General features: G+C 36.4%; 1 protein-coding gene across 2 annotated transcripts in view; it reads right to left on the bottom strand.

The window, feature by feature from the left end:
* Positions 1-27,518, bottom strand: part of TBC1D12 (TBC1 domain family member 12) — a 40,622-nt gene that overhangs the window by 3,105 nt on the left and 9,999 nt on the right. The window contains exons 2-12 of one of the 2 annotated variants that reach the window (XM_056495072.1): positions 20,752-20,875; positions 14,138-14,194; positions 9,513-9,628; positions 7,731-7,813; positions 6,029-6,146; positions 5,598-5,704; positions 4,889-4,969; positions 3,276-3,370; positions 2,550-2,621; positions 582-710; positions 156-265 (exon numbers count right to left, since the gene is read on the bottom strand). In XM_056495072.1, the coding sequence (XP_056351047.1) occupies positions 156-265; positions 582-710; positions 2,550-2,621; positions 3,276-3,370; positions 4,889-4,969; positions 5,598-5,704; positions 6,029-6,146; positions 7,731-7,813; positions 9,513-9,628; positions 14,138-14,194; positions 20,752-20,875 (1,092 nt within the window). The remainder of the gene's footprint in view (positions 1-155; positions 266-581; positions 711-2,549; positions 2,622-3,275; positions 3,371-4,888; positions 4,970-5,597; positions 5,705-6,028; positions 6,147-7,730; positions 7,814-9,512; positions 9,629-14,137; positions 14,195-20,751; positions 20,876-27,518) is intronic. The other variant, XM_056495073.1, reaches the window with a different exon arrangement.

Here is a 27,518-nt window from a genome sequence, read left to right as displayed (position 1 = left end):
AGAGGAACTGCAGTTACACAAAACAGTTCATCAGATTTCACAAGATGTACTGAATGCCTTTTTTATGCTTTATTTCCAGTGCTGAAAGACCTATAGCAAAACAGAAAATGTTCCAACAGTTCTAAGGTTAGGTTTTCTATGTTGTATGAACTCACCAGTCTATCAAATATATGTCTGGAGTAAGACTGTATGACTTGAAATGAAGAAACAACTTAGGAAGATTTTCTTCGAAAAATACTTCAAAGGCTGCAAAGTATTTCAGCATCTGTAGGGATAGTAAAGCACATCATAAGCAATCATCAAAAGAATGGCTGTAAACCAACACAAACCCCACCAAGAACTGAGGATGTCAACACAGCACAATGTGATTCCTTAGGATAGGTAAAACGATTAAATGTTTCTAAAGCAGAAATCAAAACATGAGAATGAGTTTTATGGATTAGTACCTGGTATTCTCAGTTTTGTAATCACAGGTTAAAGTTCTCCATTATTCAACAGAACAAAAGGAAGTCATCAATAAAACAACTATGCTTCAAGTCAAAAGAACATTGCGGTCCAAAACCAGAAAACTCTGTGCGTACCATGCTGTGATCCACACGGAAAAAGGCCAGCTGGCATGGCTTGTTTAGAAGGTTAGCAAAGGCAATGAAAGCATCTGCCTCTTCCAGATTGAGAATGAGCACAGCAGCAATGAAGGACATCCCTTGTACCTTCAAGTGGGAAAAGCATCGGGCAAATATAGGTGAGTAGGTTCAGTACATCTTACATCTTTGGAAATGGAAACATTTACAGTTTGCAATTTATCAAGTACCATTGCATAACATTTCCAGATGAATAGAAACAACGTAGATAAATTATTTTTATGCATGCAATCAATTTGATTTCAGCTGTTTAGGCACTCTGGGAGGTCTCATGATCACAAGCCCTCAGGACTCAAAATATAAGAAAGTTAAAACCACAGGGTGAATGCAGAGCTCACGAGAAACAAAACCTGGCCTCAAGTTCATTGTTAAACTATGGGAAAAGCAGTCACAGAGAAAGACCTCACATATGGGACAGTTTAGACCCAGACAGATACACTGGAACCGAGACAAAATTCTGTTTCAGAAAAGTCAATGCATATCTTTCCACTTGCCAAACCATATTTTTTCATATATATAAAATTACTTCTAGGTGGTTAGCTGCAATGCAAGTTTACATTTTTCCAGCGTTACTCTCCCAAAACCACTTTAGCCTGCAATAAAAGTGAAGAGCAAGATTCTTGTAATTAAGTGATGACCTGAATACCCATCATGCTAACAATAATTTTGCCAATTCCAATTGCAATCATCTTTATTCCACTGTCTCTAAACGTTCATGCTGCCTATTCTCATTAAAAAAAACCCTACGCACTCAGTATTTTAAACAACTAGGGAAAAGAGTATTAATATGCATCAGAAACAGTCTATCAGCTTTCCATTTTGGGGGGATAAATAGGTGTGGAAATAAGATTACATTACATTTACTGCCATATGAACATGAAAAAAATGTGCTAAGAAATATCAAGGCTAGCTGCATTTCTAATGGAAAAGAGAAAACTTATCCATGAAAAATTACTTATTTGCTTTTGAAACTCCACCCTGGGAATAAGCAGTCTCAGAACCTGCAGAGTTTGTAATCTCACTTAAAAAACATGGGAGAGTCTCCAAAAATGAGGTCACAGATGACAGAATTCAGGCCTAAAAACATTTGAACTTGAAAAACCAACTAGTTATTTATGCAGAGTCCCAAGCATATCTGATTTAGAGAGGAAGACACACCCTGTACTAAATAATGCTTTGTTGCATGAGACTTAAAACTTTTCAAGTGTGTTTGAGCCCCGAAGTATTAGAGCTTGTGGAAGATGTTTTTAGATACCCCAGGAACCAAGAAGAAAAAATCCCTTCTCTTCATTACTGTTCATTATTTAAATGATTCTTTAAGCTAAGACCATTCAGAAAGATGTTAGATTTAGTTGATTTGTTCAGGGGTTTTTGACAGTTTTTTTAATAGAGTTTTTTTTTTGCTTGCATTTAAACACAGTAATGTTTGCTGAAAACTATCTTCACTGAACTCACAGAGAGTGATTATTCTGTGTCAGCAAGACACTAAGAAGGAGTTTGTGGTTTTAGGGTGTGCAGTAGTGAAGCAGGGAGCATCACTATGGAAATGGCAACAGGGGAAGCAACAGTAAGATAGAACAAGTGAGGTGCTAACTGCAAGTCCGCTAACATCTTAGAGGTTTTTTTCCTGTAGCCACTCTATCAGAACTATAATGTCTTGTGAACACACCCATTTAAAATCTTCAATGCAATCCAGATACTCAACACTGACATTCAGTACATTTTCAACTATTTAATTGTCTCTAAGAACATCATTGTGACTGCCATGAAGTAACTGCCAAAGTTTAATTTTTTTTTTTTAAGTGCTAGTAGCATACAGTTTGGAATACTTATTTATTTAATATACTTTAATACATGACATCTTAAGCTTATTTGTCATGCTATAAACATTTCACAGCAAATACTTACATATCCCACATCTGGTCTGTAACATGTATATGCTCCTAAAACACTATGCAGGAGATCATGATAAGGACCACCCTAATAAGAAGAGAGGGTAGAAAGAGAAAAAAAAAATTTCAAAAAAATATAGGAAAGGAGCAAACTGATATTTTAAGATGCAAGAGTCAGTGAATTGTTGGTTTATTAATATCTAGAATAGTACCATTTCTTTACTCCAAGCATTACCACAAATGCTTCTGAGATGTTTAAGGTAACAATAATCCTACAAAATAATTCAGCAGAAATCAATACATAATAGAAAATAAGGATATCTGATACAGATCCAAGGTTGGTCTTTCCTTTTCAGAGACAATGGACATTTTAAATTCGTAGTAGCACAAGTTACTGTATTACGATATTGCATGTTATTTTATATGCATGTAGGTGCACATTTTATAGCTCTATAAAAATCATAAAGCCTGATGCACCAGAATGCATCAAGATTTCTGTAGCAGTGAGAGCACTCTCATTTCTCCCTGTAGTTCAATAATCATTAATAGGAATCTCATGCAATTTTTCAAGGAGAAAAGAACCTCATAGTGCATTACTAAGTGTCTCTACTTTATTCTCATTTAAATATATTTTAGAAGTTCAAACAACTTCTAAAAACTATTCCATATTTGGCCAGTTGTAATTCTTGTTTAACTATTCAGAATTTTAAAGCTGTCCAAACTAAAGTCAAAGGCATCTCACCTTCTGGAAAATATACAGGGATGGAAATGTGCGTGATATATCCAACTTAATTAGCTCCAGACTGGCCTCACGATCAGCAACAGATGCACCTGCATCTGCAAGCAAAACCAACACTTATTAAAGCTGATAAATTCTACAAACTTCAGAACAAAGCTCCTGTAGGCACATAAAGACAAGGAAGGCAGCATTCAACTAAGAACCTCCAGAAGAAATTCTGCTAGACTTTGAATTATCTCTGTTCAATCCTCTCCACAGGGACATGATAAAAACTGATAAAAAGTGATAATGTGGGAAATAAAGACAGGTAGTACTTGGGGAAAAGGCTCTTTTGGAGGGCTTAAATCAGACAAGATTTCCAACTGGAAAGCAGAAGATGGCAATTTGAAAAGCAGGCTAAACAGAACCTGCTCTGCTGAAGCTTGGAAAGCAGCATTTCATTCCAGTCTTCCAAAAATATGATAGTTGGTCTTCCAGACTTTGCTACCACAGATTAGTAAAAAGCACTGTCAGCTTGCTTGCTTTTCAGTGATGGAAATTCCATCACTCAAGTTTTCCCTTATTACTACATTTCCCAAGACATCTGGCACAATTGAAACAGCTCCTTCTCCCTTCAATCCCACTGAGGGAATTACCTCTTAGAAAAACAGATTATCTAAGCTTTCCTCCAGAGAGAGCCCACACTCCCACAACAAAACAAGCAAACCACCACTCCACAGACCAAGGAGCACTGCAAACATGTTTTCCAAGGATAAGCATATTTACAGTCACGTACACACAGAATATTTTATAAATTGTCTCAAGACAATCTTCAGATAAGTCACAGGGCTATCCCTAAGGAAGATCCAAATAATTTAGAGTCAAAGTAGGCAATTAGTCAGGACTGGGTATGGCAAGTGCAAACAACTAAAGTAATGGAAAAGACACTATCACAGGACAACATTTTAAAAATTACCAGTCAACAACACAAAGAGTTAACCTTTATAACAAGGACACATCCAACATTAAAAACATCACTGATACTATTTTTAACAGAAAGAACATCCACAAGGGACAGCAATATGCCAGTGAAAAAACTGCATCCTACAAAAGAGTGCTAACATCCTCACTTAATAAATTTGGGAGGAAAGGCCATATGGGCAGGCAAGGAAATACAAGTGGGATCTGAAATGTGTCATGTTTCATATTTTTCACCTCTCAGTTTCAGAACCAAAAAATAGAGGATATTCTTTTTTCTTTCCCAAAATGATAGAAGGGATACCAATTAAGGAAAATCCATTTAAGAAGAGCTAAGCAAAAGCATGTATTGTAATTTAGTTTTCTATTTCTTCTTTTTGTATTTCATCTAATAGTTTCATGAGAGCCAAGTCTTGATATTTCAGAAGAAATATTAATTTGAAAATAGCACATGCAATATTTTAATCTTTTATTGACACAGTAAGTACGGCCAAGCCCCTCGCTTGCTGACTTCTTACAAGACAGCAAACATTTAAGTAGGGAATGATTTTGAGAACTTTTAACAAGTATTCTTGATGCTGAAACTGCAGAGGAACTTATGAGACTTCATGTGTTTATAAAAGTGAATAGGAGGTTTTTGAGCACTCAGGAGATCTCACCTTCTATGTCATTCTCAGAACTTGTCTCACTGAAGCTTTTCCATCGTTCCTTAGCTCTCGACAAGAAGATTTCATAAAGTTCTGCAAGAAAGCGAAACAAAAACAAAACCAATAACCAACAAGGTAGTAGTAAGAAAAGCACCCATCCAAGATGAAAGCATGCTAAGCATTCTTAGCTTTGGTTACTTGGTTTCATCACTGGAGGCAAGAGGAGAATATGAGATGGTTATTAGATATACACATTATACACAGTTTTACAGTGTGCACTGTATTGTGCTTTATTCTGTGGTAAATATGCAAATTATGTCAGGGAAATCACACTTTAAATAATTCAGATTTGTATTTTTGTGAATAGAATGCTTACAACTCATCCATCATTAGTTTTAAAATAAAGCAATTACCTTTTCACCCCCTTAAGAAAGAAAATCTACAAATTCTCAATTTTAAACATAATTATTTTCTGGGGGGTGGCTCACAACCTTAATTCTTAAAATACTAAATGTTTTTGCAAGTAGGTTTTGGACCTTGTTTCCATAATTTATGAGGCTATGATGCCTAATTGTAAACACAATTGCTCCTAACCTTCCAAAATACATTTCTTCAGAAAGAAATATATCTTGATTTATTTTCTCTTTAACGAAAGTTTACATTTTTCTTTGAAAATAACCAACTTAACTTAGCATTAACATGTGATCTGTTAGGAACATACCAGGAGTGATGTTTAATTCATTTCCCACAGCCAGACTCCAAACCTTCCCACGTACACTTGGGGGCAATCCCTGCCACCACAGCTCTCGAACTCTTCGGGTAGCACGCCTAATATACAGAAGCAGGGAGAAGGGAAAAAAAGGCACATATTGCACATCTTGTTTTCTAAAATCACTGAGCAATTTGCAAGCAAAATAACATACTGTTTACCAAATCAATATTCAAAGATCTCTATTGATGTTAAAAACCCCAAAACATTCAGCTCCCAGAAGGCACATTTCATGTTGCTCTGTAATGACCTCACATTACATCACGGCAACAAAAACTGACTTCTTGACAACACAGAAAAGGAAAATAAGGTATGTGGGTCCTCGGTTTCCAGAGGAGAAACAAGCCACGCTTGCCTCATTTACACAGCAGAACTTTACTTACATGCCTTCCCAGTTAGGTAGTATTTCATTGACCCAAATCACCATAGCACTAGCGATATTCTCTTCTTGCTTGAAACGCTCTCTCATTATTTTTTTCCTTTTATGTGCTTCTTTAATTTCTGTTAGGCATAACATGTTAATAATTCTGTATTAGTGTATACAAATTATTAGGTAAATTATTCAGCTGCTACCCAAGTATTTAGATGTCTAAAAGACCTAGGGCAAATTACAGTTGCATGTACTATTTCTGTCGATTGCAAGTGTATTTCTCTGGACATTTTTAAATTTAAGCTAAGTTGTTCAAATACAGTGATTCAGACAAGCAAAAATCAGGCTAGAAAACTCAGTTCTCTTCTGCAGTACACAGGATAACTTATATGCAAGCACATCATCAGCGCTGTTTCTCCTCTTATGATTTTCATACCATATTCTATCTGAGCTTAATTTATTTATTAAGCTAAGCAGCAATATTTATGGATAATTTTATTATTTAAAAGTGCAATTCTACATCAATTTCAAAACTATTCAAATGTTAATGAAGCTTCCATCTAAAAGGAGTCTGTATTTTCTTTTCTGGAAACAGGACCTAAAGACCTAAGACAAAGCCACAATGCTGAACAAGAGAACAATGTCCTGCCTTCTTTAAAAAAAAAAAAAAAATCATTTGTAGATTCCTCTTGTTAAAAAGGCTAAATGAAGGACAGAGCAGTGCTCTCCTTACACCACTTAGAACCACTGTGAAATTGCAAGACATTTTCTATTTAAGCATGCATTGGACACATCAAGAGAGTAAACATGCCCTCCCTGATAAACAGATATGGCTGACCAGCTTCAAGTTTTTACTGAAGCTTTGTGTGTGTAACAACAGTTAATAAACCAGGGCACACACATGAAAACACCACACATGGCTGAACCTCCAAAGATGCTGTTACTCAAGTACACAGACCACAGATCACAACTTACAAGATACACACCACAAGAGCAGAGTGAAATGCATGGTCAAATGCCTTGGATTTCTTATTGCATCTTTCAAAGTAAGCTGCCATGGATCCAAAGAGGATCAATCAGTTCAGAAGCTTGTATCTCTAACAACAGCCCAAGTAAAACATGCAGCACAGATTCTTAAAATAGCTTATTCCCTTTATATTAGGCACAAGACTACAAAAGTCCTTTCAACAACTATTCATAGATTGACACAGTACCAGATGCTACAGATCTGTTTTTTTAAATTAATTGTGTCTAGTGGGAGTAAGAAGGTTCACACAAGTACAGCAGATTGGAAAATAACCCCAAAATTTTCATCTCTCTTCACACTGAAATTGATCTGAAATTCTTAAGAAACCAGATCTTTAATAATCAGCTTTATTATACTTCAGCTCATAGTGGCAACTACAGCAACACAGCCGGACAAAAGAGTCCAAGACCTAGAAAGTTTCTAGGTGACCACATTACACAAGTATCTTTAAAAAATTAACTTGTTCGTTACAAAGTAAATGAAAGGTTAAGTTGCATTCTGAACCTAGCTACATTCATTGTAGCAGAACAACAATTTGATTACTGAGTTTTGTTTTAAACTGCCTGCCCCTATGCACCAGAGAATAACCCAGATATTAAACAAGAGGTTCTTTACTGTACCCACTCGCCTACTTTATTTTTGTAGCAGAGTTGAGAGGAATTACAGTGACTGTTGGCAGTTGACATACCTCGTTTCTTTGCTTCTGCCACCATCTCATCGTATTCTTGTCGATGACGTAAAGCCTCCTCCACTGACTTGGCAGGAAGATTTCTGAAAACAAGTTGTTCCTGAATTCAATACACACAAATGACATTCTGCACCATTTCAGAACAGGATTAAATTTGGTTTCTCTCTAAGGTGAGCTTTGGGGTTGCCATATACTGCCAGTGTTCTAGTAACAGATGTAGAGAACTTCTAGATGTTTGCTGCTCCTGTTTTTCAGTTCTCCTAGAGCTTCCCCCAAAGTAAGGTTATTAAATTTGTTGAAGACCTGGAATCATGCTCAAGTGAGTGACAAAAGAGAAATGCTGATATACCATATAGTTATTTATTCCAATGCATTTCTGCCCATGTGTATTTTTATCATATGCTCATATGAAATCTATGATGATAGATTTTCAATAAATGGGAAAGGTTTTTATTCATTGTAGTTAACCCTTTAAAACTCCTACAAAAGAAGATAAATTTCCCTAAGGAAGAAAGGATAAATCAGCACTGATGTCAGAGTTAAAGCTAAGGAAGTTTGGTGCAGTCTAAAAGTTCACCAGATAAAAATGGGTTTGGTTTTTGGCTGCATAATGGACCCCTAATAGCGAAACACACTTCCTCTTGACCAAGGAGACTCACTTGAAAGCAAATTAAAACAGTGTTTGGTCTCAGCCTCTTACCTAATCTCTAGTCTACTTTGGTCCAAAATAAACAGAAAACAGTTTTGCCATTTTAATATATAAAAAGTTTTGTCTCCTCTCATACAAGGAGGAAAAAATCACTTACTAATCTTTTCAATTAAATTGAGAGCAGAATATATTTTCAAAGGTTAGACTGTGGAAACGTACTACATGCTTGGGATGGCACTCCAATTTGAAACAAGTGTGATTTGTAAAAGCATATTTATCCTAGCTGGTGAATTGCAATACTATGAAAGTAAAGAAAAACATTAGCAATTCAGTTACTGCATCTTACTTTCTACCACACAGTAAAAGAAATAATGCATTTATGAAAACAAATACTCATAGTAATCCATAATTCCTATTAGGATATTTCTGTTCTAGCTCAGTATGAGCTTTTATACTCCTACAGAAAATATCCAAAGAAACACTCATATGTTCTATTTTCCATTTCCTAATTGGAAGCAATTAGAGCAAATATTCAACAGTGCTATCACAAGCTTTTCCATGATGCAATTTGAAAACGTTGCTCCATTTGTTTTCCTCAAGCTCATGACCTTAGCAGCTCCTTTCTCTTTCCTTCCAATTGCTGAAGACTGTATAACTGAAACTACTGACCAATTTACTACCCATTTTTCATTACTATTCTTATTTGTACTAAATGTGGGTTTTGTTACAGCTTCATCTGCTGTTTCCTTGCTTTCAGCTGCACTTTTAGGTATTGCCTACCTAATACGTTTTTAAGTTTCCAAAACAGGGGACAGGAGGATAAGGGAGAAGGAAGTGCACACTGAGAAAGCAGTGAAGAAATCAATCAAGAAAATTCCTGAAGACTCTGAGGATGCCCAGAGCTGGTCACAGAGAGCTGTGAGATCCAGTAGATAACTGGTGGCTCCATTACAGTGAGAAAGGATTCCTCATATAGACTGTGATATACTTAAAGGCTCTTCTGGAAATATTTGTTAGGCTATTATGTGGGACAGAACAACCTAATGATTCTTTCACATAAGACTTGTGAATTTTAGCTCATCAGAAATGTACCTAAAATTCAGTGCTTCAGTTTACAGCAGAATCATACTTACGCTGGTCGATCCTCCAGAATCAAAGCAGTAGTTGAAAGTGGTTCAAACTCAATATTTTTACGTCTTGCTGACGGGGGTGGGGGTTTATACATTCTTCCTGTCCGTGCTTCATATTCCTAAACAACATTATTGACACAAATTAAATTTCAACTTTCAGCCTCACTCCAAACTAGTATGCGTGATATTGCTTGATGCACTAATAATTTCATATTAAATATTTTAACATTACTTAATAAAACAACAAGCAAACACTACAAGTTGAAATTGCTGATAGCAACAGTGCAGCTCTTCAGGACTGCTAAGTAAAGATGAATGAGAAAGCAGTTCCTTGTATCAGCTTTGATCTATTCTAGTTCAATACTTCAACTGAGCATCCCAGGATCAGGCAGGAAAGAAATCTGCATAATCCACCCAGTCTAGCTAGTGCACAAGTATATTTAAGTAATATGTAAAGTTGACATTAAAAATCCCACCACTAAAAAAATAACTACAAAGACCACTAACCAAGAATGTCTCTTTCCATTTCTTCCTCTTGATTCCAGCCACCCTTAAGATCCAGTACACCTCACATTCCTGAGGCCTTCAACAGCACCATCACACCCACATTAGCCAGAACCACCTACACTATACTCAGTGACAATACACCAGTATTTATCTTTACAAATCTGTTTCATAGAATTTCCTTCCTCTGAGGTTAAAACATGCAACCTACTTTGAAAGAAATATTTAACTGCCTTCAATACACACAATTCTGAGAAAGAAAGAATTCTAATCCTTTTATCACAACAGCAACTTAATAGAACAGAAATATGACACAATCCTTAAGAAAAAGGCTAAACAGAGCCAGATGAAAACCTCAAATCTCAAATTCCCTTCTTTTTCACTACTGTAAATACAAATTTACTGCCAAGTTAATGGAATAATATACATCAACATCATTCAGCACATTGAAACAAGTATCTTGAATGACTGGACACAGGATTGGTAGAGTTATGTTGTAATTTACACAAGCATGAGAAAAAACAAAAAATCAGTGTTCACCACATGAATGAATACACATATTCTCAAGCCTAAAATTATTTCATTCTACTTAAAACCAGAAATATCAGTACTCCTGTCATGCTGTATACCTCATGACACTCCAGCACATTCATAAATTAAGAATGTATCCTGTGATAACACCCAGAGATCAGCACCCAGGCTGCAGTATAAAAGCAATGCCAACCCTCCTATGCTTGGCAGAAGTTCTGACTTACTTCCATACTCTTCCTTGTAACAAGAGTCACCAAATCAAGTTCATTTAGTGGTCAGAGCTGAGGAAGCTCAAACATCAGCAACCTTTTCAACATCTCTACATATCTAACTTGTATGCAAGTTTTTTTAAAAAGGAACAAAAATATTTTAAAAAGCACTGCAAGACATACATCAGAAAAGAAGCTGCTCTTACCTTTTCTAATACAAGCAATACATGGGAACAATGCTAGTGCTTCCAGCTATCACCTGTGCTAAGAACTGATACGCTATTTCCAAGGCAACAGAGAAAGAAAAAAATCAAAAATTCTTCAACAGAGATTTTCACAAAAGGCAGAACCCATCATACAACTCCATTTCTGAAAGTAAGTACACAACATGAAGAGTTGGGTTTTGTAAAAAGAGATCACATGGGCAGAGAAAGAAAACTAAATGTTACTAGAAAAGGGCAGAACAGAGACCAAAACAGCCTCAGATTCAAGCTCCCATGGCTGCACATTCCCCATACTGAAATGCATTACAAAGTATCAGAACTTTCCAAAGGAAGAGGCTTTTTCCTCAAGAAGCCTGTGCTCTAGGAAACTTATTTGAAGATTAGATCCCACAGCCATTCAATAAAGTATCTTTTTTTCTAGAATATTTTGTATGACTACATGTAAAGAATCCAATAGCCTTAACTATACATTTCATGCAGAATCTAAAAAGCTTGAGCTTACATAAAATTTCACTTTGAAAGATGTGAGCTAATACTCTCCCATAACAAGGTAAAAATTCTATTTAAAGTCAAATGTCTTGTCAAATGCTTAACATGCAGGGCATGTGTCAGAAGATAGAACAGTTGACAGCTAAGATTCAAGACTATGTAAAACCTGTATATGTAAATAAAAATATTTTGGAAGGGTCACATGAATGGCTTCACAAGCTTAGAGAAGGTTATTTTAAAAAATCTTTATTGCAACATATCAGGCATCTATTGAAAATTCCAGAACACTGCATAATTCCAAAGTAAAGAAAAACTAATTTCAGCTTTAATAAAAAGTAAAACCAGTTATCTTCTTACTAAGTCTGGAACTGCATCCTGTTATCCACTGCTAATAATTAACCTAGTAATAAGCTTAAAGCATGTTTTTCCTGAAAAACACTGTGACAATATACTTAAGAGTGCTTTGATATGTGGAGGGACTTGCATTTCTGGTATTTATTCCTGCAGAGATACAGATAAGCCTATTAACCTACAGACAGGTAACTGGGGCTGGGAAAACATCCTTTGCTTATAAACCGCATTACTTAAGAAGATAAAGATATCTCAAATAGTATCTTCTTAAAACAAAACAAAAAACCTCACCCAAAAACCAGAAACTCAAAACCAAAAAACCCCACCCCCTACCACCACAGCAAAGAACACTAAAAAAATGCTCCAGTATTGCTTCTGGGGATAAGTATTTAGCTAAGTGAGAACACAGGGATTCAGTGTTAGTTACAAACTTGCATCTGCAGAGCCCAAACTATACAGCTGTAAAGGAATAAACACCAACCATAAAATTCAACATGAATCTGGAATTAAGTCTGATCTATTTATGATCCAACAACAAAAGCTGAACTCCTGCGAATGAGTGAAAAAGCCTTTGGTTACAAGGACTATGGAAGTTCTCACAGTACCAATTATACAGACAAAACACCACACATCCAATTATGCTGTAGGTATGCTGGAGGAAAAAGGCATCTGATGTGTAGAGACTTTATGCAACTAAAGAATGCAACACTGAATAAACTTCCCTATCTTAAGGATTGCCTCTATTATCAGAAGATGTCAAGGCATACTAATGCTCCAATTAACATCCTGTGTATGACAGTTTCTTTTAAAATGCTTTATCCTCTCCAATGCTAAATCTGATACTAAAACAGATTTTATTCAATCAACTGTGACTTCTGCTGAGGAAACAGAATGGGGATTGCCATCTATTGTGCAAATGGTTTTAAACATCTCTTCCTTCTACACACATGTGACTGGAGCAGATGGGTCTGTGAAACATCTATATAATTATTTTCATTATGTTGCACAGCTAACTAGACATATAATCAGAAATATTATATGCCTTCATTTGAATCAAGGTTGGTCATCCAAGAATAGAAGCATTAATAGAATCACCTAGGAGTGATTCTATTCACATAAGAAGAATTTCTGCTAATGAATAGTCCTACATCAGCATGCATGTTGCCTCCTGGATAAATGCTACAATTGCTGAGCTAGCACTGGCTACAATTTGATTATAAACAAAGAAGTGTCTATAGCAAGAGTAGATGTCACTGAAAAATTCTGTGAGTCATAAAGTAGACATTTTCCTAAAAATAAGAATTCCAGATGCTGTCAGGACAGGCAGAACAGTACATTCTTGCCTAATTTGCAGGTGAAATAGGAAGAACAGATGTATTGATGGAGAAGAAAATACTAGTCTTCACACAGTACAAAAGGACAACCAAACAGACACGTAAGAGTTTCTAGGTCAGTCTTCCAAAGTTAACAGCATCCACCTTCAATTCTTTGTTTGCTGTATTTTTTTCCTCAGCTGAATATTTAATAAGGTGCATCAAGTTTCATCTTCTTTTGTTTACAAGAAGCCACCAGCCCTGGGCCCTATAAACACATGCTGAGAGTGGCCAGGCCATGTAATGTGAGCCACAGGCAGCAGAATCAACCAGCAGTTATGTGACTCCTCTGTTTCACAGTTCCACAGAACAAAAAAAACTGATTTGTGCCATTCATGTTTAACACAGAGTGCAGAATTACATAAAAAGTTTACAGCGTAATGGGCACTCTCAATTTCAGAAGGATCCCAGTCACAGCAAACAGATAATGTAAAATATAACAGAAGTGTCAATAGCTACACTTTTCTACTTTTCCAATTTCACACCAGAAATAGTGACTAAAAGCATCAGGAGTTCTGAAGAGACACTGTTAATAGCTAGTGTGGCTCAGTGACAGAAAGAAGATTCTAGTATATCAATTTTCAAATTTAATAAGGTGTTCAGAAATATTACAAATTAAGCCTTCAGCAACTTTCACCATTAAGCAATGAGGCACAGCAAACATAGAAATTAAATTACTGTCAAGCTCTATGATTACCTATTTCTTGTTTTTCAAGAACATGCAATATAAACAATAAACAATAATACTCTATCACTTCAAGATGTTAGTGAGATTCACATGTGAAACTTGTTTATTTTACTAATGGTTTTTAATGAATTGATGGTTAGTGTCATAAAATATTCATGCTACTGTGAAAATGTGATGTTTGTACCATCTTAATGAGTGCTACACAGTCCCATGCATGGCATCAAAAACAACTAAAAAAAGTATATATTAAATTTCATACCCCTGTGTTTAATAGACTGAGAGCAGATATTGATGCAAGACTGCCAGAACTGTCATCCTAATAAGAAAAACAGAAGCAGAGCCTTAGTGAATATACAAAGGAAAAGATCATTACAAAATAGCAACATGCAAGTCCAAATTTAAATTTACGTGTATTTATCTTGTATGTTTGAAAAAACATGGATGAGTCTGCTCCTCCTCCTTTTCCAGCCCTCAAAACAGACACATATACAAAGACTTCCCACTTGTGCAAGAGCTGTACAGACATCGACTGGATTGTTTTTCTGGTTTAATTGATGTTTTATATTTTCAGTAATCAGTCCCCTTGCCCAAGGGAGATTTTTTCCATGGTGCTTCTCAGGTGCATGACAAAGGCAGTCCCTGATACATCCTGTGTCCCCCTAGTACACACCACTCACAGATATTAGACTGACAACCACAGCCTTGGAGGGTACATGCTGTTAGAAGGAAAAACAAAACATTGTCCCCATGTTATCATTCGTATTTCTAAAGCTCAAAAATGGTCTATATCTCAGCTCTGCTGGTGAGAACAGAGATGCATTTGTAATGCTTTGAGCAACAGTCACGTCCATTTTAAATAAGATTCTAAGCACCACTCAGCAGCCAAGGCAACCAGGTATAAAAGCAAGCCCAGCTACAGGAGACCCTGTTCAACCACTGTTCTGCACATTTCCAACCAAAAGTCAAAGTTGGTTTTATAATGGAAAAATAAGTCAAGCTAAAAGAGGTGGTGTAGAGGAGATAACAAAGTTCACTGTTTTTAAGCCTTGAATTACAGTGCCTGGAAGAAGGAAAACAAGGTTTTTATAATGAATTCAACAGAACATATCTGCAGTGTTCAGAATAATAGAAACCATTTTAAAGGATTTTTTCTCTCTTACCATACTATATTTCCTTTTCAGTTCTGAAGTACCATGCCAGCCTTGGAAGTATAAGATTTATATTAAAACAAACCAACAAAAAACCCCCCACAATCTCACACTTTAAATAAATGTCCATGAAAGCCAGCAGATTTACCACCTGAGCCTATCCTTTTGGAATTCAATACAGCCTGCCTAGATGAAGATTTTGCTTTCTCAGCACCTCAAGCTCAGCAGCATGTCTGCTTAACCTGTAAATGCTCAGTTCTTTGAGAGAAGAAAAAAAAAATCCTATGTATCATGCTTGGCTAAAGAAATTCAAAGGCCCAATAGAAGGAGAGGGATCCCACAAAGAGAGAATCCAGAAGACCAAAAAATAAAATACCGTGTCCCACCAAATCAAAGTAAAATAAGTTCTGTAATTTTTATTATCTCAATTTATATTATTTGTTTCCTCCAAATCCAGCAACTTTCAAGAACAGAAATGAAAATGCATACCCATGTATGCCTAAGCTTTCTTTTTTAAGCCTTGGAACAATTGCTTCAATACTCTTTGTAGTTGTCCTTAAAGACTTTGTTTTTTTAAAAAACAGCAATCAGAAGAATTCACACCAGCAGATTCAATACTTCCATGTTATTTTAAAAACACTGATCCCATCCCTCTTCAGGGAGTAAGGTGCTCCCCTGAAGATGCATTTGTGCCACTAACATAGAACGCATATCGTAAGAAGTTCTCCTTAACAAGTTTCCCTTGTCAAAGCAACTTGGGATATCCTGACAGTAGGAACTGAACTGTATTTTATGGCCTTTATGCAAAACAAAAAAAAAGCATCTGTCACTCTGAGGTCCTACCAGTTTCACTACCATTTTACTGACAAGACAATCACCGAAGAAATCTAAAACACTGGAGACTGTCAATGTCCTCTAGAACAAATATTTTACTAACCACACATATGATAATTGAATGATGTGGGGCATTTCTTGAGAACCTGAACTGCTAGAGCATCTAACCATCCCAGCCTTCTCACTGCTTCTGGTAGGGCAAATAGTTATTCAGGTGTTACAGATTCCTTGTAAGACCCAATAGCTCCACTTGTTACCTGTCCTTGTTTCAAGGCAGTTTATTACCAATGTATTTCTGCCCTGTATCTGGCAAACAGGCAAAAGTCTTGTCTTTATTCTCCAGTAGTAGTGCAAGGTGAGCCAACATGACCTCTAAATAACAATCTGCTTAAGAACCACTCCTGTAAAAAAGCATTCAGAACTGCTCTGAGATAGTCAGTCCTTGAGTTTGTTTACAAACACACTTACACATTTTATAAGCATTAAGAGCACTTTTAAACTCTAACAACTAAGATTGGAGGGAAGAGTTAATATTGCAAGCCAAAAGGTTTGAGTCATATAAAAACTGATTCAAAACACATCTGTTCCTCTGAAGAGAAGCCTCTGAAAACCCTCGTCCCTGGGAGACCACGGGAATTCAGCCGAATCAATGACTGCAATTTCTCCATTAGATCTCAGACTGGAGATAACTACATTGGAAAAATATGCAAGTGAAGATACTTGAGTTTTTTAGCCCACAAATATTCTTTTTAGAAAAGATTTCAAAGCCACCCTAACATATTTTCAGAGGTTAGATGTACAACAGTGACCCAGTCAAAACTAGTATTTAATGGACTGTCTATGATTAAAACCTTCCATTTTGTACACAGGGTGACAGCTATTGGAAAAGATGGGTTCACTTCTGAATAAGCAGTCATTTCTAAAATCACTGCAAGCTTTTAATGGCGTGGCAGATTTAAGTAGAAAAGAAGCTCTTTTTTTCCACTTCATTTAAGGCTGCCACTGAGAGAAGCATTATTAAAAGTGCTGATAAAGTGAATTTCTTGTATATTTTGCTTGGGGGTTTTTTTGCAATGTGTAATTGCATATTTTAAGTTCAATTCAGACATATTAGGAAAAAAACCCACCATACTGCTTTAAACACATCAATAAAAAGTATGCAAGTCTGCTTTAATAAAATAATCTAAACTTAATGACTTGATATTCAGAATTTTTTTATGGTAGATTAAAAGCTCTTTCCTTTAACAATAAGAATAAAAACTGAAATTGAGTTTGCATTTTTAAACAGAACTTGGACTTTAGTCAATACATTCCAAAATGTTATATATCAACCCACAAGTCTGTTTCTGCTTTAAATGCTTCTGCATCAAAGTATTTCAACAGTCTAATTTAAAGCAGATTTCTGTACAGACTGAAAAGAATTTACCAAACTGATCATTAATGACAACATACTTCTTATAATAGCTAGTTTTATTAGCTGCAGTTCATGAAGAAAGGCGCACTTCCTAAAACCATCAAATGCATTTGACATTTGCAGTTCTGGGGAGCTGTTTTCCCTTTTCAAAAAAACAGTGAAGGAAAGAAGCCCAGAGGAAGGAGATGTCCAGCAAAGGAGTTGGCCTCAATCACATCCTGCTTGGGCAGCTCTAAATCCAAGGAGAGATGAGCGTGCCAGCAGCTGCGAGTGGGGAGATGCAGCTGCCAAGAACTTTCAACCTCTGACCCAGTTTGAGCGAGCGCATCTCGCCCAAGGCGGCGCAGCTGCAGGGACTGAGCAGCAAATCCTGCAGGCTGCTGTGCCACAAAAAACATTCAGCATCTTCTACATGGGCTGAGAGGCTTGCAAGGAAAGCATTTACAATAACATTCATTAGGCAGTCTCTGAAGGCACAGCTGGCTGGCATAGTCATCTAAAAAATGTCTGAAATAGTATCCCAAATTAAATTTCCAGATTTTCTTGGAGGAAATTCAAGATATTACAAGTGCTACCTGACTTCTCTGGAGAGGCACACATAGCAGTGTCTAGCTGATAGACAGTGACTAGGACATAAGCATTCATTTAAATGTAATCAGCAACTTACTACATCATCCTTACCATAACAAAAAGAACAAAGGAGGCTTCCTTCAGCCAGGATCCAAAAGGGGCACATAAGCCCTACCAATCTTTTGGCTATAAATCTAAAATGATGCAATTTTTCTCAGTTTTACTAATAAGAAGGTACTTCATGCTACATGATATTGCCATAAAACATTGATGTGAGTATTTTCCTTATCCTAAAGACTTCCTCCCCCTATTAATTGCAAAGTTTTTCCTGTTGTGAGTTAATTTTTCTTGCAACAGAGCTTCTTAAGATCTTATATTTTACATGCAGGATGCTGACTCATTACTGAGTTTCCTTAATCAAGGGCTTATTTGCACCCTCCCAAAGCTGGCCACCGGCATCAGTAAAGTGAAAGGACCGTGTCCAACCATGAAAAATAATGTTCAGGAATGGCAATGTTTGTGGCTAATAATAAACTACCATAAACTCCCTCACAGGTAGATTTCCTACCTTCTTGTAGTCTTACACCTAAAGTTCATTTTACAAAAGCTGGCTAACAAGAAGTAACCATGGTTCTGACCACCAAGAGCTAAAAAAAAAATAGGGAAAAATGTGGGGTTTTTGTTTCAGTCATATTTGATCCCTCCAATCCAATCTAGAAAGTCAAAGTGCAAGTTTGGAGAGACATTCCATGTAGGTTATGAAGTAACCTGAGAGGTTCACAGAATTGCATGCAAACAAACCACAACAAGCTTTAATCATATTTCTGTCAACTTCTTGAAGGCCTTATACTCTTTACACTCACATTTCCTGCGTAGTGAGGAATTAGTCCAGAGACTACCGCCAGCCATTTGAGGTGAAGATGCTGTTCCCCACTGATCTTCAATACCAAGTGTGCCTATATTCATTCTAACCCATCACCAGCTTAGCAAATTTGAACATTTTTCAAGAAAGAAACCATCAGCTCTTCTTCAAAGTCATATGCACAAAGAGCTAGATAGTAAATTTTAAACACACCTGCAAGACATTTGACATCTGCTAATTATGGAGACATTAGGGTCATTTCTCAATTTCAGATCAAATTTCCTCAGGTATGTAGCTCTAACTGTGTGCAGAGCATACTGTCAAGGTGGTTGCCCCTTTGGTAACTGTATCTCTTAGCTCATGAGGCTTTATCTGAAGAGCATGCATGCTTTAGAAATAGAAAGCTAAAACTATTAGCTATTACTGATACTTTACTCAAGATTATGTAAATCCAACAGTGACTCTAATCTGGAAAACATTATAGCACAAATCACGTGACTAGGAGCAACTCAATCATGGTTAAAGATAATACATTGCTGTAATACATTTGCTTTTCTGATACTTTGGAGGAGTTAAAAAATGGGAACAATATAGTTTAAAACAAATACAATCACTGAGGGACAACAGAATAAGAAAGTAGGACTGTTTCTTCAGATCTCATCTTTAACAGGTTGCCCAGGAAAGTTGTGGATGCCCCATCCCTGAAAGTGTTAAAAGTCAGGTTGGAAAGGGCTTTGAGCAACCTGGTCTATTGGAAGGTGTCTGCCCATAGCAGGGAGAGTAGGACTCCCTTCCAACCCAAACCATTCTATCATAGCATGGTCTCCAGAACAAATATCTTCATTACTAGAAAACAGTAAGCAGATGACAGGTAATATTATGCAGTTTTCCATTTCTCAGGATGGAAGAGACATCTGGATTTACCATGCCTGCCCTCTCCCACTCAAAGAGGAAAACCACTCAAATAAGGAAATTTTATTTGAAAATGTAGAAGAAGCATTCAGTTTACTTCACCGTACAAACCACAGAATAATTTGGGTTGGAAGGGACCTATAAAGGTCACATAGTTTCAATCCACAAGACTGCACGTTCTGTAATCTCATCATTTTCTTGCAACATTTTACTGTGTCACGAGTCCCCCTGCATTCAAGTCCTTCAAAAAGATCCTCTCGTTTTTCACTTTGGTTGCTCTCAAAAGGCCCTCTTTGCCACAGAGCTCTTCCTAGGAGATAACTGAACACTGTTCATTCACAGCCATTTGCACCTGCCAAACACATCAGCTTATCTGGAATTTAAGAAAGGAGACAGAGCAAGCAGCCCTCAAGAGATTCAAGTTACTGTTTTAACCAACCAGGGGATATTCATATTTCTTATGTCAACAAATCTTTCAGCTTCAGGTTTGCATGCTAACATTACATTAATGATACATTATCAACTGCTCACCTTTGAAGACTGACATTTTTGCATTATTTTATCAAAGACTGATTCCACAGGAACAATTATAGTGAAGTGCAACTTTGTGACAGAGGAATCTTTGTGAAGAATTCCAGTAGCTCAAAATCAAAGTTAATTTCCAGTATTATTTTGCAACAAGGTATCTTGATTGAGATTAAAACTTTAATTTACAGAAGATGACATGTTTCAGAATTCTAAGCAATTTGTCACAAGTTACCTACATAGGAAGTCTTCCAGGCAAGGACAAAAATGAAAAAATGAGTCAGATTGAAGCATACCATGTTAAATAAGACAAAATTTTAAGGCAAATTAATGCAGGCTCTATCTTGACAAAAACAGCTTAAATGCTTTTTGAACACATACCACCTTCTTGTAAGTATTTTTTTGTAAGTACTGAGATGTACTGAAGAATGTACAAGATAATCATAAAACTCAAATTCCTTAGTAACTATTGTTATTTATACAAAAGAGTGTTCTCAGAGCACCCTGTGGTCATATAACACCAATGTGGATATAACAGCAGAGAAATGCAGTACCTGTGTGTTATTTTATACAATTTTCCTACCTAGAGTTGTGTGATGTTTACTCACCTGCTGAATAATTTTGGAATCTTTTGGAAGGTTTTCCCTGGGTGGGACTTTCCCAAACAACTTCCAACCAGGAGCGCTTTGGACAGCAGGTTTGAGTTCCTTTGTCCTTTTAGTGAAAAAGTTTCTGAAAAGACAGGAAGAGGGTTTTTTTCTGTTTATTATAAGCATATAAACAGAATATATTGTGCCTACTTACATTTCTTCCATCTCTCTACCAGTTTACCACTTGGGTGAACTTCAGAGATTTACTACTCAGCAAACACAGTGCATTCTACTTTCAAATAATTAATTTGAACTGGAGCATCTTTCATTACAGGTGCTTTGATGCTAATATTTGTATTTAACACTCTGCCTCTAAACTACTTTATGCAATATCAGAGCTTTTTTCAGTAATAGCAGGCACTTTCTTAAATATAAACAGCAGCAGACTCTCAAACCTTTGTTTGGGGTTTGCTTTAAGTGTTTCTTCCTGACTTATTTGGAGACTGAAATGACAACAGCTTAAAAACGCCCTGTAACTTAAGAGAATTTTTTAAAAAAGTAAATTATTACTTCTACCTATCTTCATACCTCCAACTTTCATAGCATGGACTAGAAAACCAGGCAACAATCACACAGCTTCAGTTTAGCAGATAACCTTTACCAGTGCCTAAAGCAATTACAATCAGAGGCAGATGACTGTGCTGCTCTTACTTCTTAGAAAGCCAACCATCACAAGACCCTGTCAGTGACCACTTGTCAGATACTCAGCTGTACTATTTGACTCCAACCACAAGTTCCCACAGAGCATTTACTACAAGTGCTTTAAACCTGAAAGAAATGTATTTATTCTGAATACTGGAAAGTTACTTTCCAGAAACTCATAACACAAAGGGATTAAAAGCTCAGTAGCCTGTAAGGTGATTTCTCAGGGAGCTTACCAGCTGACCTCAGGGAACAGAACAGCAGAGTGCTTTTGGTACACTGTTTTTGTACAGTGTACTAGTTAACTTCACACTCTTCTGTACAGAGATTTATTCTTCACTTAAAAGTATTTGCTGTATTTTAAAATACAATTCCTTTTCAACTGAAAGCAGTTGCATTTGTGCACAGCAAACGTCTCTCAGCTTTGCCCAGATAAAAGGAGCATGCTTCAACAACCACAATCTGTCTGAAAAGTGCTCAGAGCTCTCAAATTCCAGTGCTGTCAGGGTTTCTGGCCAGGCAGCATAGTTTTACAATTAGGAACTGTTAGTGTTTGTAAGACATTGTATGGTCTTCAAACACAAGCTATCTTTTTAGTTTCCAGAATGTTTTTTTATTATTTGGGAAACAAGCAAATGCCTGTCAAAAATCCCTTCAGTGCAAGTTTGTATGAATGAACTCTACAGACTGTCAACTTGTGTGTAGTCAAGGATTTTGCCAGCAGCAAACTGGAGAGATGGAGAAGTAGGTGCTGATAGAGCATGGAAGCCTCCCAAAAACTGCTAATCTTAAGACTGTGGTTCTATGGAATCCAGGAAAAATCAAGAAACTCACAACACCAATTCTCTTCACTCCATTTGAGGCCACAAACTACCATCATCAACAGCTTGTAAAAAAAATTTAAAAGACTGCATTCAAGAAAACAGCAGTTGCCACAGGCAGGCAGGGAGCACAGGATTACAAACATACCCCTGATGAAAGAGAACACCATGAGAGATTTTTTTGAATGCCCAGATAGAATCTGTTGGTGTCCCAGTACACTGTACCACTTCTGCAGAGGTCTCCCAGATGTTCCAAGCCAGTTACTGGGAAAGCACATTTGGGAATAACTGATTGCCATTAATGGAATCAAGTCGTTGCTATTAATAATAGTTTAATTAATACAAATTGTTCTAGCAAGCATTGGTTGGGATCCCCACATCCCACAACTCTGTCCCCATCAGAGAAATTTGTACTATCTTAGTCCATCCCTGTGGAAGCAAAGGAAGCACTCAGCAGCTCCAAACAAAGTTTCTGATATATAGCCTGGAAAGAGGGAACACTGAAAAAGACTAGCCATGGTACCTATGCCTTTAAAAAATACCATCCTCAGTCAATCCCAGGACTGCACACCATCAGTGAAATTAAGAGATCCACCCAGTAAGACAAAAAAAAAAGTGTGCTTACATGGATAACAAAGGCTCATTTCATAAGGACACTTTTCACAGTGCTTTACATTGTCTTCAGGAGGGATGGAGGAGCATTCAAAGAACCAACAAAACACAAGTTTTCTAAAGACAACACTCACTCTGCACTACCCCACAGCCTTACCCTTAAATCTGTAACAGCTGTATTTGAACTTGGTTAGAGAAGACTTTTCCCCCCAAAAGCAGGCATGCAGGAAGGTGCATTCTGGAGTACCTTTCTTGAATTCATGGGTAGCAATAAGCATCCAGTCTCTGTATACTATGGAATACCACCAGGATTACTTGGAAACTTAGTAGTTGCTTCTACCTTACACAGAAGTGAAAAGATGATTTAACATTGATGGCAATCTGTCACTGTATCAAAGCTGGTTCATTATTAACCAGGAAACTGGTAGGTCTTTAAAAGGGAAAAAATGTGTAACAAAGAAATTTTTAGTTAATATTTCCGTACAAAAAATTTAGGCATGCTCATGGCTTTCACAAAATTTAATTTTTTTTTTTTAAACAAAATATTAAAACAAACCTTCCAGAATGTAGTCTGGAAGGAAAGAAGCTTTATTTTTATTGAGCACATATTCAATGAAGTCTGTTTCTTGTGAAGGCAAAAAGCTGGTAAAACTTTGAATCATGTCAGAATAAACTTCACACAGGAATTCTAATCCAAAATAAATTAACGAGAGATTACAAATAAATTTGCTGAAAATGGAAGGACACTTTTTAATACATTGTTTTGGCAGCTAACAGTATCACATCTGATGTGTTCTTGACAGCAGTAAAGCCTTACAAAAGCCTTGTTAAGGAACAGCATCTGTGAATGCTTACAAGTTGCATTCACTGAACTGCAGGAAGTGCACTAGATTTGATGTATTTGTTGCTGGTTAGAATATTCATGAGTCTCACTGGTCTTGGGAAGAGTCAACTATTGAAATGGCTGAAAAGTCAATGGCATTTTGGTACAGAATCTCAAAATCCATTTGAAAACCTCAAAATTCCTTAAAAAGCCTACACTTTAGAACTGAACAATTCTTTCTGTTGCAGGGACCCATGGGATAGAAGTATTAAATTAGTTCATTGATTTAAGCTCTGGTTTACAAAAGCCCAGGGGAAAGCTGCAATGATTTTTTTTCCCTGCTTCTTTTATATAACACATATTAACACTCTCAAATGACACTCCAAAATGTTTCAGTAGGTGCCTTAAAGAGCTCGAAAGCCAAATGAAGTGCCACAGAATGAGAAGTTATTGGCACAGACTGAGACATCTATTGCTAACATGGTTTGGATTATGTTAAACAAAAACCTATGGGCTGTGATCACACAACTACAACAGCTGTAATGACAGCTATGACTGCTGGGTTTTCCCTTATTTTTAACAGACTTGCTTCAACTATTCCTGCCTGTGCCCGGGATAGTCTGTGCAAGTTTCACCATACTGGTGGTACAGCAATTCAAACACATTAACCATTTCTAAAGGTGCCATTAACACTATGCTCTACTAATGAATTGTTTCCACTCCACTTTTGCTTCTTAAATCACTTTTTTGTTGCTATTTAAGATTAATTAGTGTAGCCTAAATGCAATTAGATTTAAGTCTCAGAAGGGGATCGGTGGAACTTGATACTTTAGCAAATTTTTAAATTTACTTTGGTGTTTTAGATTCCCCTCCTCCCCAAAAAAAAAGTCTCAACACAAAAACCTTCATTCTGATTTCCAAACTAACTATAGGTCAGTTCAAGAGTATGACAGATTTCCAAGATTTAGAGGAAGTTACTGGAAAATATGAGACAATTACTTCAACCTTGATCTTAAATTTTATCCAAAACCACATTTGCACAACACCCACTCAAAGAAAGCTGAAGTGCTTTGAACAGCAGCAACCACAAACATCAGGAGGTGGGAAAGGCTCCAGGGTAGATATCCCTCCAGCACTCTGCCTCTAGGTATAATTGAGTCACCTCTCCACAAGAACAAGAGTCTGACAAGAATCTTTTGTTTAATCAAAAATGTTAAACTAATCTAGTTTCAAGCTACACATCATTTTGCTACAGCTCTTTCAAAGATAACATATATGGATCTTCCCTTTGTACAACTCCACTGCATGCCACAAACTATCACTATTCCACTGCTTTTTGCATCCCAGCAACACCTCAAGTAGATTTCCTTGCCAATCATTCAATCATTAGAACTCCATACACAGGCTCAAGCTTCACATATTCTGATGCTTTCAGCAATCTACAGGCAGGTTTCAGGTGTAAAAGGGGGTTGGATGCTACACCTGAGCTTTTTAGGATGAACATCAGTATAAAACATAATAAAAATGTGACTACTTTTCTCTAATTTATTCATTTTGCACTACAGAAAATCAGCAAAATTCAAGTGGTCTCAGAGGAGAGCATAAACCATGTGATCATCATTACTATGCATGAGGAAAGTATGCTTCCTTACAGTTCACTTTAATGTGTAATTAAATTTAATTTGAAATACTGCATTATGTTGGACAAAAAAAAAAAAACAACAAAAAACCCAAAGTAAAAAAAACACACACACAGAAAAACAACTCAAACAAAAACCCATAAAACAAAAAAAACAGGGAGGGAAAACAAAACAAAACCACTAAACTATGGGCATCCTTGGTAAACACAGTGTGGCACCATAGAATTATTTTCTTGCAAAATAAAATTGTCAGAATTTAGATTATTTTACAAATAAATTAATTCCATGTTTATATCCCAATGCTGAAAGGTAAACTACTATTCTCTGATTTCTCATCCTTACAAGATAACTTTGAGCTTACTCAAAATGTTTACTCATTAATTTACAAATAAAATAGCTCAAGAGACCTCAAGTTATACTAGCATTGTAAAAATTGCTTTTTTTAGATAAAAAAACTGTCAAAATATTTTTGACTTTTACTTTACACACAACAATCTGATTTACTGTCATTTTCCATCATCAATCATTTCTTCTCATTGCATCCATCTTTCAAGAGCTTTGATAACAGGGAAGTTGTTATGCTGAGAAAACAACATTTGAAAGCCATGAGAACTGTCAGAGGAAGTGAGGGCTGATTAGGTTTTCCTTTTGATTAAGCATCTAGTACCTGTTAGTAAACACTGCATAAAACAACTGCATAATTTTAAATCCAGGGAAGCAAAGCACAAACAGGAAGGAATCAGCATCCCATCAAGAACATCCTTACTCTATCATATATAGCTTTTCCTCACAGAATCACAAAGGCTTAGAAAGGAAATCCAATGTGGAAGTAATGCTATAAATGAGGATCAAGTTGGACAAAAAAAAAAAAAAAAAAACCAGTACATTTTCTGTGTTTTTAATAGTTACAAAAATGTAGTTAAAAGCCCTGAAGTTAAATCTCTCCGTAATAACATTAAAAATCTACTGATTCCAAGAAAACCTCAGAAGGTGTAAAAGGAATGAAGTAACAAAACTCATTAAAAACTGAATTTGTATTACAAAACAACTTACTTTGCATCTCCACAAAGAATGGAGTTCTGCTTGTACATGGAACCTGCTCTTGCTCCACCCCATGCTAATTTTTAATAAGATTCATAGGCATACAAAATAGGTGCATGTTTGAAACTTGTTGAAATTTGAATTAGCTGAAAGACAAGCTGATAAGGAAATTACTTATTTACCCAGCAATCTTTAAGCAGAGAGCTGTATCAGTAAGGAGTTGGAAGAGGCATGTTCCAGGAATTGCTATAGATACATTTTTACAGATAGAAAACACTAAAATGAGTAATTTTTACTTAAAACCATACTTTTAGAACAAATTGTGAAGACCTCTACAAGTCTGCAATTCCACATTCTGTCATTACTATAGCCAAGTACATAACAAGAATTATTACATTCATATTGGCATCTCTTTACCAGGCATAAAATACAAAAGCTGCTTAAGAACATAGCAGAATTCTCCATACTCAAGTCTTGGCCTTTCTGTTAAGGTCTCATGTGCAATAATTTGGAAATAACAGCAGACAAAAAAAACATTGCTTTATTAAGCAGAAATAGCCCCTCTGCTTTAAACAGGACTTTTCAATAATTTACATGCACAAACAAAGGTAACTTAACTCTAAGCATAAATAATGAATCATTGAAAGGAAATAAAACCTTCTTGGTTAGCCACTTACAAAGCCTGCAGAGCAACAGGCATTCTACATTTTTAATTTCAGTGGCTTCAAGTGTCAGCCCATTTTGATCCAACACACTTATGATTGCTCTCAGCACAAGTTTCAAAGTTCTGACCTATATTTGAAGAAATGTGACCCAACCAATTTTACAGTTTATATTTTCCACCATTTTGCTACAAGAAGCAGATAGATACAAGCTTCTCTTTCAATTTTATTACCCCAACCACAGATTTGTAACAGGAGGTTTCCAGTTTTAGCACCTTCTAGATGTAAAGATCTCCTCTTTCTCTCTGCACCAAGACAACCCAATGAATATCCCAAACTACCCACTCCAAAGGAGCTTCAATGTTTGTAATTCTCTAAACCTGCAGTCTTAAGTGCTATACCAACAAGCTTTTGGCCTCTCTCCTCTCCCAACCCTGCAAAAAAAAAAAAAACAAAAAAAAAAAAAAAAAACAAAAAAAAAAAA

Source organism: Oenanthe melanoleuca, chromosome 6, assembly GCF_029582105.1.
Source record: "Oenanthe melanoleuca isolate GR-GAL-2019-014 chromosome 6, OMel1.0, whole genome shotgun sequence".
Lineage (NCBI taxonomy): Eukaryota > Metazoa > Chordata > Aves > Passeriformes > Muscicapidae > Oenanthe > Oenanthe melanoleuca.
The sequence above is the reverse complement of the archived record's forward strand: the minus strand, read 5'-3'. Positions and strand labels throughout refer to the sequence as shown.